The sequence below is a fragment of the Mobula birostris genome, chromosome 22 (assembly GCF_030028105.1).
Source record: "Mobula birostris isolate sMobBir1 chromosome 22, sMobBir1.hap1, whole genome shotgun sequence".
Lineage (NCBI taxonomy): Eukaryota > Metazoa > Chordata > Chondrichthyes > Myliobatiformes > Myliobatidae > Mobula > Mobula birostris.
Genome location: NC_092391.1, coordinates 52,184,933 through 52,201,253, shown reverse-complemented (window position 1 = coordinate 52,201,253; position 16,321 = coordinate 52,184,933). Strand labels below are relative to the sequence as shown.

The 16,321-nt window shown below is 44.1% G+C and overlaps 2 protein-coding genes across 2 annotated transcripts in view; one reads left to right on the top strand and one right to left on the bottom strand.

Moving 5' to 3' along the window:
- sbno1 (strawberry notch homolog 1 (Drosophila)) overlaps positions 1-13,509 on the bottom strand; it is a 145,292-nt gene extending 131,783 nt beyond the window's left edge. Inside the window, exon 1 of the mRNA XM_072240752.1 lies at positions 13,342-13,509. The gene's annotated coding sequence lies outside the window, so the exon portion shown is untranslated. The remainder of the gene's footprint in view (positions 1-13,341) is intronic.
- Positions 13,510-13,861: 352 nt separating this feature from the next.
- Positions 13,862-16,321, top strand: part of kmt5aa (lysine methyltransferase 5Aa) — a 35,417-nt gene continuing 32,957 nt past the window's right edge. The window contains exons 1-2 of the mRNA XM_072240751.1: positions 13,862-13,987; positions 14,191-14,276. Coding sequence (XP_072096852.1) covers positions 13,984-13,987; positions 14,191-14,276 — 90 coding nt within the window. The 5' untranslated portion in view covers positions 13,862-13,983. The remainder of the gene's footprint in view (positions 13,988-14,190; positions 14,277-16,321) is intronic.

Sequence of the window (16,321 nt, the reverse complement as noted above, 5' to 3'; positions counted from 1 at the left end):
TCTTTCAGCCATGTTTCAGTGATGCCTACAACATAGAAACATAGAAAATAGGTGCAGGAGTAGGCCATTCAGCCCTTCGAGCCTGCACCGCCATTCAGTATGATCATGGCTGATCATCCAACTCAGAACCCCGTACCAGCCTTCCCTCCATACCCCCTGATCTCTTTAGCCACAAGGGCCATATCTTACTCCTTCTTAAATATAACCAATGCACTGGCCTCAACTGTTTCCTGTGGCAGAGAATTCCACAGATTCATCACTCTCTGTGTGAAGAAGTTTTTCCTAATCTCGGTCCTAAAAGGCTTCCCCCTTATCCTCAAACTGTGACCCCTTGCTCTCGACTTCCCCAACATCGGGAACAATCTTCCTGCATCTAGCCTGTCCAATCCCTTTATGATTTTATACGTTTCAATAAGATCCCCCCTCAATCTTCTAAATTCCAATGAGTATAAGCCTAGTGAAAGTCCTGCCACCCCAGGAATCAATCTGGTGAACCTTCTTTGTACTCCCTCTATGGCAAGGATGTCTTTCCTCAGATTAGGGGACCAAAACTGCACACAATACTCCAGGTGTGGTCTCACCAAGGCCTTGTACAACTGCAGTAGTACCTCCCTGCTCCTGTACTTGAATCCTCTTGCTATGAATGCCAGCATACCATTCGCCTTTATCACTGCTTGCTGTACCTGCATGCCCACTTTCAATGACTGGTGTATAATGACACCCAGGTCTCATTGCACCTCCCCTTTTCCTAATCGGCCACCATTTAGATAATAATCTGTTTTCTTGTTTTTGCCGCCAAAGTGGATAACCTCACATTTATCCACATTAAATTGCATCTGTCATGAATTTGCCCACTCACCTAACCTATCCAAGTCACCCTGCATCCTCTTAGCATCCTCCTCACAGCTAACACTGCCACCCAGCTTCGTGTCATCCGCAAACTTGGAGATGCAGCATTTAATTCCCTCATCCAAGTCATTAATATATATTGTAAACAACTGGGGTCCCAGCACTGAGTCTTGCGGTACCCCACTAGACACTGCCTGCCATTCTGAAAAGGTCCCGTTTATTCCCACTCTGCTTCCTGTCTGCTAACCAATTCTCTATCCACATCAATACCTTACCCCCAATACCGTGTGCTTTAAGTTTGCACACTAATCTCCTGTGCTGGACTTTGAATTTCTCCCAGTCCTCAGGTGAGCCACTTTTTCCGGCTAATTTGTATGCTTCTTCTTTGGAATTGATACTATCCCTAATTTCCCTTGTCAGCCACAGGTGCACTACCTTCCTTGATTTATTCTTTTGCCAAACTGGAATGAACAATTGTTGTAGTTCATCCATGCGATCTTTAAATGCTTGCCATTGCATATCCACCATCAACCCTTTAAGTGTCATTTGCCAGTCTATCTTAGCTAATTCACGTCTCATACCTTCAAAGTTACCCTTCTTTAAGTTCAGAACCTTTGTTTCTGAATTAACTATGTCACTCCCCATCTTAATGAAGAATTCCACCGTATTATGGTCACTCTTACCCAAGGGGCCTCTCACGACAAGATTGTTAATTAACCCTTCCTCATTGCTCAATACCCAGTCTAGAATAGCCTGCTCTCTAGTTGGTTCCTTGACATGTTGGTTCAAAAAACCATCCCGCATACATTCCAAGAAATCCTCTTCCTCAGCACCTTTACCAATTTGGTTCACCCAATCTATATGTAGATTGAAGTCACCCATTATAACTGCTGTTCCTTTATTGCACACATGTCTAATTTCCTGTTGAATACCATCCCCAACCTTACTACTGTTAGGTGGCCTGTACACAACTCCCATCAGCGTTTTCTGCCTCTTAGTGTTATGTAGCTCTACCCATATCGATTCCACATCCTCCCAGCTAATGTCCTTCCTTTCTATTGCGTTAATCTCCTCTCTACCTAGCAATGCTACCCCACCTCCTTTTCTTTCACGTCTATCCCTCCTGAATATTGAATAACCCCGAATGTTGAACTCCCATCCTTGGTCACCCTGGAGCCATGTCTCTGTGATCCCAACTATATCATATTCATTAATAACAATCTGCACTTTTAATTCATCCACCTTGTTACGAATGCTCCTTGCACTGACTCACAAAGCATTCAGGCTCACTTTTACAACACTCTTAGCCCTTATACAATTATGTTGAAAAGTGGCCCTTTTTGATTTTTGCCCTGGATTTGCCGGCCTGCCACTTTTACTTTTCACCTTAATACTTTTTGCTTCTACTCTCATTTTACACCCCTCTGTCTCTCTGCACTGGTTCCCATCCCCCTGTTGTGAACAATACCTGACAATCTGTAACTGCGCTACAAGTTCGTTGATTTCATTCCATATATTGCACACATTCTAACATAACACCTTCAGTCATATATTCACTCTTTTCAATTTTATCCCTTTTATGTTGCAACTCATCCTGTTGACTGCAATTTGCCCTATCTTCGGCCTCTCCTTGCTAAGAGTCTCACTACACATCGCCTCTGTTTGTAAACTAACTACCTTATCTTTAGCACTATCATTCTAGTTCCCATCCTCCTGCCAAATTAGTTTAAACCCTCCTGAACAACTCTGGATAACCTGCCCACAAGGATATTGGACCCCCTCAGATTCATGTGTAAACTGTCCCTTTTGTGAAGGTCATACCTTCTCCAGAAGATCCATAAATCTGAACCCCTGCTCCCTGCACCAGTTCCTCAGCCACGCATTCACCTACCAAATTATCCTATTCCTACCTTCGATGGCGTGTGGCACAGACAGCAATCAGAGATAACTACCCTGAAGTCTCATTTCTCAGCTTTCTACCTAGCTCCCTAAAATCTCTCTTCAGGACCTCTGCACCTTTTCTACCCGTCATTGGTGCCAATATGCACCAAATCTTCTGGGTGCTCACCCCCATCCTTGAGAATGCCATGGACTCAATCCAAGACATCCCTATCATGGCACCAGAGAAGCAACATGCCATCTATCTGTAGGTCTCTGTCGCACCCACAGAACCTCATCTCTGCACCTCTGACTGAGGAATCTCCTGTCAAAATTGCAGTCCTCTTCACCTCTCTGCTCTTTTGAGCCACAGCACCAGACAGTGCCTGAGACCCACTCACTGTGGCTCCCCCATGGTAGGTTATATCCCTGAACAGTATCTAAAGTTGTATATCTTATTATTGAGGGGAACGGCCACAGGTGTACTCTGCACTGGCTGTGCATTTCCCCCCGTTCTCATGACAGTCACTCAGTTATCTGTCCTGCAACCTCGGGGTGACTACCTCTCTGTAGCTCCTGTCTATCACTTCTTATGTGTATGTACTTTGATAATAAATGTACCTTGAACTTTGACGGAGACAGCACTTCCACAAAATTTAAACAGTATGTAGATGAATATTTGAACCTCTGACATAGACAAGTGCCGGCAATGATAGATATTTGATTATGATAAGATACAGTATGATTGGCAAAAAAAAGGCACACAAACTATAGGAATAACTTAATGGGACAAGGAATATCATGGGTAGAAAAACTCTGTCAATGTTTTGGGCTGAGAGAGACCTTGTATCAAGACTGAGAATGGAGAGGGAAGGAGGGGAGAGTGAAGATTGCATCAGGGGCCAGGAGATGATAAGACTGAAGTCAGAAGGAGGAGGCCTGACAGATGAAGTCAGGTAAGAGAAAAAGTGCTGTCAGTTTGTAGGACAATAATTGGTGAAACACAGACTACAAATGTTGGAATTCAATCAGTAAAGTGATCATGGGAACTATTAGGGAACCTGTGAGGGCAAATAGGCAGCTTCTGCAGAAGAAATGTGCACCAGTACGTGAATGGAATAGGTGGACGGGAACAAAACTGAGTTATAGAAGTGGGTGGGGGAGGTGGGTAGTAGACTGACTACGAAATGTAGTTCTTCAGGTTTGTGTTGGACCCCAGCCTGGCATCAGAGAAACCCAAAGTCAATGTGGGAAAGGGAAAGGGAAGGGGAATTGAAGTGGCACGCAACAGGGAGCTCAACCTCAACATGGCCATTGTAGACCAGGGGTAGGTAGGTCTCTGCAAATTGGTCACCTGGTCTGCGCATGTCTCCACAATTCAGAGGCGGACAGATCAGACTGGGACTGGAGTAAGAAGGATTGTTCAAGGCCCTGGGTGGTGGCAAGGAAGCAAGGGCAAGAACAAGTTCTGCACCTGCTGCATTTGCAGGGGACAGGGTCAAGGAGTGAGTAGCGAGGGATAAGCAGATCAAGGAGTAATGTAAGATACCTGCAGAAGGGATCCCACACCTGAAACTCAACACTTCCCTTGGTGACTGAATCCTTGACTTGCTGACCAACAGACCGTTATCGGTAAAGCTAGGCAAGAACACTTCCACCAGGATTATCCTCAACACCAGTGAACCACAAAGTTGTGTCCTCAGCCATTGACTCTACTCACAACTGCATGGTCAGATTCAGCTCCAACTCATTAGTAAGCTTCCAGTTGATACCACCATAGTGGACTGAATCTCTAATAATGATGTTAGAGTACAGGAAAGTGGGGAGGTGTCAGCACTCATGGTCCTGTTTTACATCAATGGTCTTAAGCTCAAGAAGGTTGAGAGCCTCTAATTCCTAGGAATGAATGTCAGTAACAGTCTATCCTGGGCCAACCACAAAAACACCACGCCAAGAAACTTCACCATCACCTTTACTTCCTGAGGAGGCTAAAGAAATTTGGCATGCTCCTTTTGGCCCTCACCAATATTTAATTGCTGCCCCACTGAAAGTTAATCAAAGACCCTCACTCATCATGCACATTCTCCCTTCTCTTTCCTCCCATCAACCACCAAAAGCCTGACAGTACATATCACCAGGCTGAGAGAGATTATGTCTCATTGATAAAGCTATTGAATGATCTCCTAGTACAAGATGGACTCTTGATCTCACAATCTACCTTCTTATATCCTTGCACCTTATTAATTTGCCTACATTGCACTTCATCTAGTATCTGTAACTCTTTATTCTGCATTTTGTTACAGTTTTCCCTGGTACTCTCAATGCACTGATGTGATGAAAGGATCTGTATCGACAACATGCAAAACAAACTTTTTTTTAAACTGTACTTCAGTACAAGTCACAATAACAAACCAACTTACTAAACCCGACTTTCTCAAGGCAATGAGCCCATCCAAACAATAATGTAAACAAAACACTAAATCATCAGCCCAAGCTTTGAATCACAACTATGTTGCTTTCCTTATTAATTTTAAATTTCAAGAAGTTTCACCACCCAAGTCAACTGTCCCACAATAAATATCCCTCTACACCATTGGTTCCCAACCTGGGGTCCATGGTCCAACCTTGGTTAACGGCAGGGGTTCGTAGCATAAACAAAGATTAACTTTTGCTGTCAATATACCTGTCCAAATATCTTTCAAACATCATAATCGCACCTGTCTCCACCTCTTCCTCTGGCAACTTGTTCCATATGGCCAATTTCTGTGCAAAAAACTTACTTGTCAGCCCCCCATCAAATCTTCCCCCTCACACCTTAAACCCATGTATGTCATCTAGTTTCAGATCCCACTATCCATGGGGAAAAGACTGACAATATATCTTATTTTTCTTACTTTTCAAAAGTTTGACAAGTCACCACTCAACCTTCCTCACTACAGAGAAATGTCCTAATAACTGAAGGCCTCAATCACAGCAACATCCATGTCAATCATTCCTGCACTCACTCTAATTATTCACAACCCAAAGGCCAGAAATGCACACAAAATACTGGATGTGGTCTCACCAACATCTTGCACAGCTGTAACATGACAACCCAACTCTTGGCCACAATGCCCATCCAATGAAGGCAAAGAATGCCAAGTGCCTTCTTCACCAGCTTACCTCAGTGGTGTCTCCTTCAGGGAACTACAGTATAACCATAGATCTCTCTTTCTGTTCTGGAACACTCCCCAGAGCCCTGTCATTCACTGTCCATGTGCCTTCTTCACCAGTTTACCTGCAGTGTTGCCTCTTTCAGTATAACCCTCAGTGTCTCTCTTCTGGAACACTCCGCCGAGCCCCGTCATTCACCATCTATGTGCTGTCCTGGCTTCATTTCCTATCTCTTCACACTTGCCTATGTGAAATTCCATCTACTATCCCTTAGCTCATTTTCTGTGTTGATTTGGATCTCGTTGCAGTCTGAGATAACATTCCACCCAACACCAATTTTGGTGTCATCCACAATTCATTCTCATTCAAATTATGAAATATATGACACACAACCAGTTTATTGTCATAGACACTGATAAAGTTTAAGGGAATGGGGGATTCTCAGATTCCTGTAAACAATGGATTCAGTACTGACTATGTCTGTGACTGCAGTGTGTTTGAATAATGTCTCACAGCTGCCTTCTTTGGAGCAAGATGAGGGTTGAAGTTCACCCAGATCCACATAAGATGTCTCTGGGCTTTTCACACCTGTTGATTTTGACAAAAAGCAGTACCTGGTGGAAATTAGACAGAACATTCCTTTTCATTTAAAGCATAAATTTGACGGATATTTTTATCTTTGTAATTAAGTTGTGGCTCCAGCAAACCAGGTAGGACATTCTTTTCTTTAATTAAGGTGGCTGGAGTGTCTAACAAATTGACTGTTCTTTGTATCAATCGTCCATTGACTTGGCCGGAATGGTTATCAAATTGATTGTTCTTTTGTATCGGTGGCCTTATAACTTCTGACAATTCTGACATCAGGCAGTAGAACTGCCAGGGAGATGAGAAAGGGTCTCTCCCTGATGTCGGGTCCAAGTTCACTCCCCGGCTGAGCTCGAAGAAATAAACGGGTGAAAAGATAAGTAACAATCTTTTTGTGCTGTCGTTATTTGACCCAGCAAAGTTATGTTTACAACACGCATACCCATTGAGCATGAAAATGCAGATTTTTGTGGTGATAGCAGCATACTACATCTCAAACACAACAACAGAGGAGCCAGTTCCAATCCCAGGCTTACAATCTGAATAATAAACAACTATCTGACTATTTGCATCAAGTGTATTGTGTGTCCAGTTGGCTACTCACCCTGGATCCTCTGTGATCTCACATTCTAAGTCAGGATCTTACCTTGCAAGATCTTGTCAAATGCCTTGATGTTGTCCATATCTACAGCCCTGTCCTCTCCAATCCTTTTGGTGAGTTATACATCAAAGACACAAACCCTGCGGTACAACTGATCAACGATGTTGCAACACTGTGTGCCCTACAGAGTGATCAGCAGCACTGGGGCTCCACAGGGGACTGTCTTGTCTCCCTTTCTCTTCACCATTTACACCTTGGACTTCAACTACTGCACAGAGTCTTGTCATCTTCAGAAGTTTTCTGATGACTCTGCCATAGTTGGATGCATCAGCAAGGGAGATGAGGCTGAGTACAGGGTTACGATAGGAAACTTTGTCACATGGTGTGAGCAGAATTATCTGCAGCTTAATGTGAAAAAGACTAAGGAGCTGGTGGTAGACCTGCGGAGAGCTAAGGTACTAGTGACCCCTGTTTCCATCCAGGGGGTCAGAGTGGACATGGTGGAGGATTACAAATACCTAGGGATACGAATTGACAATAAACTGGACTGGTCAAAGAACACTGAGGCTGTCTACAAGAAGGGTCAGAGGCGTCTCTATTTCCTGAGGAGACTGAGGTCCTTTAACATCTGTCGGATGATGCTGAGGATGTTCTATGAGTCTGTGGTGGCCAGTGCTATCATGTTTGCTGTTGTGCGCTGGGGCAGCAGGCTGAGGGTAGCAGACACCAACAGAATCAACAAACTCATTCGTAAGGCCAGTGATGTTGTGGGGATGGAACTGGACTCTCTGACGGTGGTGTCTGAAAAGAAGATGCTGTCCAAGTTGCATGCCATCTTGGACAATGTCTCCCATCCACTATATAATCTACTGGGTGGGCACAGGAATACATTCAGCCAGAGACTCATTCCACTGAGATGCAGCACAGAGCGTCATAGGAAGTATTTCCTGCCTGTGGCCATCAAACTTTACAACTCCTCCATTGGAGGGTCAGACACCCTGAGCCAATAGGCTGGTCCTGGACTTATTTCCTGGCATAATTTACATATTACTATTTAACTTTATGGTTTTATTACTATTTATTATTTACAGTGCAACTGTAACGAAAAGCAATTTCTCCCAGGATCAATAAAGTATGACTATGACTATGATGACTAAGACCCCCATCTGTTAAAGTTCCATTTACCTGCATTGGCCCATATCACTCTAAACCAGGGGTTCCCAACCTTTTTTATGCCTTGGACCCCTGTACTTACACGGTGAACAGCAGGACACCAAGGTGTGAGGTAGGACAAAGAGATATAGGAATACAGGTCCCTATTTCATCGAAAGTGACATCACAGGTAGATAAGACCATGGAGAAAGGTTTTAGCACATTGGCCTTCACAAAGCAAAGTATTAAGCACAAGACATGGGATGCCTTGTTGAAGTTGTGTAAGACATTGGTGAACCTAATTTGGAGGATTGTGTGCAGGTTTGGCCATCCACCTACAGGAAAAATGTCAATAAGATGAAAGAGTACGGAGAAAATATACAAGAAATTTGCTGAGCCTGGAGGACCTGAGTTAGAGGGAAAGGTTGAATAGGTTATCCTTGGAACATAAAATTTTAAGGGGAGATTTAATAGAGGTATACAAAATTATGAGGAGTGCAGATAGGGTAGCTGCAAACAGGCTTTTTCCACTGAGGTCTGATGGGACTACAACAGAGGTTATGGGTGAAAAGTGAAACAAAGGAAACATGAGGGGAAACTTATACACTCAGAGGGTGGCTGCAAGCACAAGTGTTAGGGCGAGCTCAATTTCAATGTTTAAGATATATTTGGTTTGGTATGGACATGATGGGCTGAAGGGCCTGTTCCTGTGCTGTAATTTTCACGCAACTGTCTAAACGTCTTAAATTTTGTTAAATGTACCTGCCTCAATCATTTCCTCTTGCAGTTCATTCCATCCGGGTGAAAACATTGCCCCTCCTAAACCTATGTCCTCTAGTTCTACATTCCCCTACCCTGAGGGGAAAAACAACTGTGTGCATTGCACACAGCCTATCTTTGCACCTCATGATATTATATATTTTCATAAGATCATCAATCACCTACGCTCCAATGAAGGAAGTTCCAACCTATTGACCATCTTTCCATAACCCAGTCATCTGAGTCCTGCCAACATCCTCAGAAATCTCATCTGTACTCTTTCCAGCTTCACCTGCGACACCACTTTAGGGAATTTTTGTGCTCCAAGATCCCTCTGTTCGACAACACACAACTCAGGACCTTGCGGATTTGTCTTCCCAAAATGAAATATTCGCATCTCTCCAAATTAAACTCCACTTGCTACTCCTCGGCTCACTTACTCAACTGATCGAGATTCCACGGTAATCCCTGAAAACTCTCTTCACTGTCTAAAACACCACTTACCTGTTGTAGAAAAGTATAGCACAGGAACAGGCCCTTTGGCCCATCTAGTCCTATATTTTAGCATCATAGAATGCTATATACCCTTTAGTCTACAATTTTGTGCCAAACATTTAACCTAAAGATCAATCTCACCCTTCCTTCCCACACAGCCCTTCATTTTTCATTCATGTGCACAAGAGTCTCTTAGATGTTCCTAATGCAGGGTGTTCCAGTGGCATTCACCACTGTCTGTGTAAAGAATATCCCCCCTATAGTTTCCTCCAAACATCTTTCAATTATAACACGAGGAAGTCTGTAGGTGTTGGAAACCCAGAGCAACACGCACACAAAATGTTGGAGGAACTCAGCTAGTCAGGCAGCATCTATGGAACAAATTTCACGACACATGCTGGTGATAATAAACCTAATTCTGGAAATGAATGAATGGTCGGCGTTTTGGGCTAAGGCCCTTCTTCAGGGCTGAGAAGGAAGGTGGAAGAAGCCAGAATAAGAAGATAGGGGAGGGCAAAGAGACTAGAGAGGCTGGCTGGAAGGTGATAGGTGAAGCCAGATGGGTGGGAAAGGCCAAGGGCTGGAGAAGAAGGAATCTGATAGGACAGGAGAGTGGACAATAGGAGAAAGGGAAGGAGGAGAAGACCCAAGGTAAAGTAATAGGAAGGCAAGAGGAGGCAAAAAGTTAGAGTGGGGAATGGGGGTGGGGGGGGGGTGGTGAGGGTGTAGTTTACCGGAAGGAGAAATTGATATCATGCTGTCAGGCCAGAGGCTACCCAGACAGAATATAAAGTGCTTCTCTTCCCTCCTGAGGGTGGCCTCATCTTGGCTCAAGAGAAGGCCATAGAATGACATGTCCAACTGGGAACGGGTATTAAAATGTTTGGCCACTGGGAAGTCCCACTTGTGGCGGAAGACGTGGGGGCGCTCAACGAAACAGCCTCTAATTTACGACAGGTTTCATCAGTGTAGAGAAGGCCACACCAGGAAATTATCCCCGCTGGTATTGGCCATTTCCACCCTGGAGAAAAATCTCTGGCTGTCCACTCTTTCCTCTTGTACATCTCTATCAAGTTACAGTTGTCATCCCCAAACTTACCATCTATTCCCAATACAAATTGATCAAAATCATTGATAGAAATAGTAATGGACTGAACATTGAGCCCCAGGGAACACCCAGAGCGAATTTTAACAATGAATTGACTTTTACTTAAATATAAACACTGTAAGCCCAACTCAAATAAAACCAGCCACAGTAAGAATCACCCCATCAATCCACGAGATTGACTGATCAAATATTGTGTACCGACACCATTTTAAATCCACACCAGCTGTGGCAGAAACTCAACAATGGAAATGGCAGAACGCACACCAAAATATCAGGATGACTTAAGTTTGCTACAAAGGCACATCAGCGACTATATTTCATGAGTTTGAGGATATTTGGTACATCACCAAAGACACAAATTTTTACAGACATACCGTGAAGAGTATTCCAACTGGCTGCAACACTGTCTGGGTTGGGGGGGGGGGGGCGGTGGTCTACTGCACAGCATCGAAATAAGCTGCAGAGAGTTGTAAACTTAGTCAGTTCCATCATGGGCACAAGCTTCTGTGGTATCCAGGACATCTTCAAGGAGCAATGCCTCAAAAAGGCGACGTCCATCATAAAGGACCTCAATTACCCAGGACAATCCTTGTTCCCATTGCTACCATTAGGGAGGAGGTACAGAAGCCTGAAGGCACACACTCAGTAATTCAGGAAAAGCTTCCTCTCCGCTGACATCAGATTTCTGAATGGACATTGAACCCATGAATGCTATCTCACTTCTTTTACTTTTATCTTAGCACTACTTAACTATACATACACATACTGCAATTATTATGCTATTGTATTGCAATATACCGCTGCCTCACAACAACAAATTTGGCAACATCTGCCGGTGATATTAAACCTAATTCTAATTCCCCTTGACCCCAGGCTGTCACCAATCTCAAACAGCTGTAAACTTTGCATCGAAATCAAATACATCCCTCACAAATCAAAGTGTTATTGGCTGAATTGCCTTTTCTAAAACAAAATGACATTTAAGTTTTGGAACGGGGAAGAGAAATTAAACAAAACTAAAAAGATTAGCTGATGTAGAATCACCAAAGCAAAAGAATAACAAAAGGTAATTGATGGAACAGCAACTTAAGTTATTGTCTGGAGAAAACATCTCCACTGCAATTAAAGCTTGCCGGCTCTTGATCACTTAAAAGGACTGAAATTAACCAGTGCCCAGCTGATCACAGATAAAGTAACTCTGTGAAAAGAGCAAATCAATTACAATATGTGGTCTCGATGTTGAGTACAAGATCTTCAATAACTTGGTTTGTTACAATATTCTGTGAAGCACATTGTTTCATACCTTCCAAAGGTCAAAGGCACAGAAGTGAAAATGCTGTTTAAAGTGAACAAAGCCCAAGCTGTCAAAATTCAGACCTTCCTTGAAATTTCTTCCCCCCATTTCTTTCCAAAAGCCATTTTACAGCTAGATAGTGCATTTTCTTTGCCAGGGTGCAAGATGAGGTGAAAACTAGCACGGAAATGCATTGACAATTCTAAACTGAGTTGCAAAAGGGATCTTCATCTAACTACCAGAAAGAAATTAAGCATTTTAGGCTTCTCAGGACTCACACCTCCAGCTTCAAAAACAGTTGCTACCCCTCGACCATCAGGATCTTGAACAAAAGGGGATAACTATACTAGCTTGCCCCATCATTAAAATGTTCCCACAACCAATGATCTCACTTTGAGGACTCTATACCACGTTCTCATTAATTATTGATATTTACTTATAATTGTATTTGCACTGTTTGTTGTCTTTTGCACTCTGGGTGATCGTTCATTGATCTTGCTATAGTTGCTACTCTATGGATGCTGAGTATGCCCAGAGGATAATGAATCCCAGGGTCGTATATGGTGACGTATATGCACTTTGATAATAAAAATTTACTTTAAACTTTACACTTTGGCCTTCAAAGCATTCCCCCCCCCCCATGCCCTGCCACAACACCAGCGGCTGCCTGATTCTGGAACCCAAGACTTTAATACAAAGACAGAGAGATTCTCAGAACGGCTAATTGAAGGAAAGGGAAATAATTTAACCTACACTGAGATGGCCAGAACGGGAGGAAAATAAAACGCAGGGAGAGAGGAAGGGGTGGTTTAAAGCGAGTGAAACCTTAACCTTCTGGTTGGAACACGTGCTCAGTTAAGAAAGAAACTTCCGGGTTATTATATGGCTGCGTAATGGTGGCTTGATGACAAGTGTGAACGAAAACAACTAAGATCTGCAAGGCAGAGGAGAAAGAGAAACCGAAATAAAACAAAATCCCTCGGTTGCTGCTGCTCCCACACTCAGGCACCGGGGAGGCCCAGACCCTGTCCGATCCCGGCGCCTGACTGGTCCACACAAAACCGTCTCTCTCTATAGTTCCTTATAGAGCTGTAAAAAAGAACAGCACAGAAATGTATCCTTCGGCCCATCTAGTCCGTGCCGAACCATTTGAACTGCCTAGTCCCATCGACCTGTATCGGGACCATAGACCTCCATTCCTCTAGCATCCATGTACCTATCCAAACTTCGCTTAAACATTGAAATCAAACTCAAAATATACCTAAATAAGAGATGGATTTAAAAGAAATACACTGCCGGACACGATGCGCCCCGGGCTCCCAGGAGAGGCTGCTGTAGAAATCGGCCTTTGTTTTCCCGGGAAATTTTACCTCAGGCGGACGGTAACCGAGAGAGGGGCAGCCGGTGGGATGGAGGGGCATCAGGAGCAGAGGCCGACGGGCGGGTTTACTGCGTTCGCATACTCACCGCTGCACTGAGACGAAGGGAAGAACCAGAGGCGCGGCACTCGGCTCGCTAACTAGTCGCCGCCATGTCAGGCCCCCGTCGCCATCTCCCGTCACGTGACCCCGGGCCGAGGGCCTCCTCCAACTGCCTGACGACCGATTCCCGCTCACCACCAGAATCAGACCAGGCCGTAAACAAGTAGAAAATCTAGCATCATTTTATTGAATTTGCGGTTTTTTTTTAAAATCCCCAAATCTCCGGGGGGGGGAAGAAGAGTCCGTGTCACGTGACCTATACCCTGCCTCCTTCCCGTAGGACAAACATCATCGCCGGCCAGCCAATTGGCGGCCGTGCCGACGTCAGAACGGCCAATAGAAAGCGAGTGCGTAATTTAAAATCCCTGGGGCCCCGCGGTGGAATCACCCTAACTTGATAGCCGGAGTGTTTTGATTGGCAGCTTCCTAATCCAATAGACGTTGAAAGCGTACAAAGGCAGCCCGGTTGACGATAAATTAGTGCCAATCAAAATTAGGGGGATGCATCGCACAATTATTGACAGAAGTTTGGCTGAGAGGATTGGTTTAAAAGTTGGTTGGCCTGTAGTTAAAAGCTGTGTTTTTAATTTATATATTTTGTGCATTTATTGGATTGGCTTTCAATAAAATGGGTAATGTATTTAATTCCTATTTGGTAATTGGTGTTGATGTTAGAGTGGTGCGTGTTTACAGTGAATACGGTAGAGAAGATGGCGAATGTGGCCCGCTGTTAGCCAAGCTCCGATCAGTCTCCGGCCCGGCCCGGCCCGGCCCGGCCCAGCCCGCCTCGCCCACAGCACGCTTGAGTTTGCTTTTGATGTGTTCTAATCCTCAGGGAAAGCGAAAGCACCGGCCAGAGGCCTGGCCGCGGCGGTGAAGGAGAACCAGAGGCAACAGCATCTGCAGTCAGCCATGAACAAGGTACGTGGGATTGGGCGGTGGCCTCTCCTCGCTCGGAGACCCATTATTCACCCCCTTGCCTCTGGTTTTCAAGCTGCTCTCACACGGTTTAGTTTCAAGCTGCTTCCTTACGGTGGTGTGAAAGGGTTGGGTGGTCCATTGGCGAAGTTCGTGGGCATCGAGAGAATATCGGTGTTTTCACCATGTCGCGGCACTGTAGTTGGAGAATTTTAATGCAAGTACTGATAGGTAGCTGGAATCCGAAAGCGGTCATCGGTAATCATAAGCTGTTGGAGAACTGAACTGCAGTTGAAGGGAAAAATCAGTGAGCGGACATTGAGAGTTTCTAAAGCTACGGTCCACGGATCCCTCAGTTAATGACATAGGCATAGAATAGTACAGCTTAAAAAGTATTTTTTTTTAAAATTTAATCCCTGCTACCTGCACAATGTCCATATCCATCCATCTTCCGCTTATTTATGCACCTTTCTCAACATCTCTTTAAAGCCTACGATGTATTTGCCTCTGCCCCCATATCAGGCATTAAAGGCCTCATAGCTTTAATAAAAGGATGGGACCCCTGCTCTAGGTGAATGTTGATGTGTGTGTGTGTATATACACCAAATCTGACTGTCGTTGGACAATTTAAATTCAAGTAATGACAGGTACCGGGAATTTATAGAACAGTACAGGAACAGGCCTTTTGGCCTACAATGATGTACCGAACCAGCTAACACGCAAACTCTAATCCCTCCCACCTACACCATGCCTATATCCCTCCATCTTCCTCACACTCGAACCTGTCCGAATGTCTTAGAATCCTCTAATGAATTTGCCTCTGCCACCATAAAGTGGTAATGGTTTTGGTCCTTGGCATAGTAAAGGTTGGAAACCCTTGCTCTTGGTGTTCATGTACAACAAATCTCAGCATTGTAAATTCGACAGCTTAAATCCAAGGAATAGCAAATGTCTGAATTCAAAAGCAGTCATCAGTAATCATTGATGGAAGCTTTTGGGATGCTGCAAAATTTGTTTTATTTACTAATGCAATTGAAGGAAAGGGATCAGTCATCCTTGCCTAGCCGCCACCACCTCAGTAATTCAGGGCCAGTAATGTGATTGACGCTTAATTATCCCTTTAGTTCAAATTAAATTTATCAAAATACATGTATGTCACCATATACAACTCTGGGATTCATTTTTCTGTGGGTGTTCTCTGCAAATCTACAGAATAGTAACCATAACAGAATCCGTGAAAGATCAACCAGAGTGCAAAAGATGACGAACTGTGCAAATATAAATTCTAAGCAGCAAATATTGAACATGAGATGATGAATCCTTGAGAGCGAGTCCAGAGGTTGTGGAAACATTTCAATGATGGGGAAGTGAAGTTATCCCCTTGGTTCAGTCACCTGATGGTTATGGGGTAATATAACTCTTCCTTGGTGGTGCGAGTCCTGAGGTTTTTGTACCTTCTACCAGAAGGCAGCAGCAGCGAGAAGTGCATGACCCGGGTGTTGGGGATCCCTGATGATGGATGCTACTTGCCTGCGACAGCATTTCATGTGGTTGAAGTGTGATGAGAGACGGAGGATGTCTGCACAGCTCAGACCTTCAAATGCCCACCCTGTAAATGTGTAGGACCCTGGAACACTGCGGGGGCTTTTCCACATTGCAAAATCGTAGCTGCAGGAGCTGGTGTCTCTTGGAGGAGTTTGAACTGTGTTTCCTTTTTTTTAAAGACTGATCGGCAGCCAGCATCCTACCGGGAGAAAGTCCCTGAGGGGAGTTCTAGGAATAGGAAGTACAGAGTCAGAATAGGGTGTGGTGTGTCCAAAAGGCAACGAGAGGAACTCATTCAAAGATCACGAATATAAATTCAGAATTGGATTTAATATTACTGGCATATGTCATCAAATTTGTTGTTTTGTAGCAGAGGTGTGTTGCAATACAAGGTTTAAAAATTAGAATAAGTGTATTAGTGTGCAGTATGTCTATTTAAATATGCAGGAGATTGGGGCTGAGAGGGAGATGGATTAGCCATGATATGGCAGAGCAGACTTAGA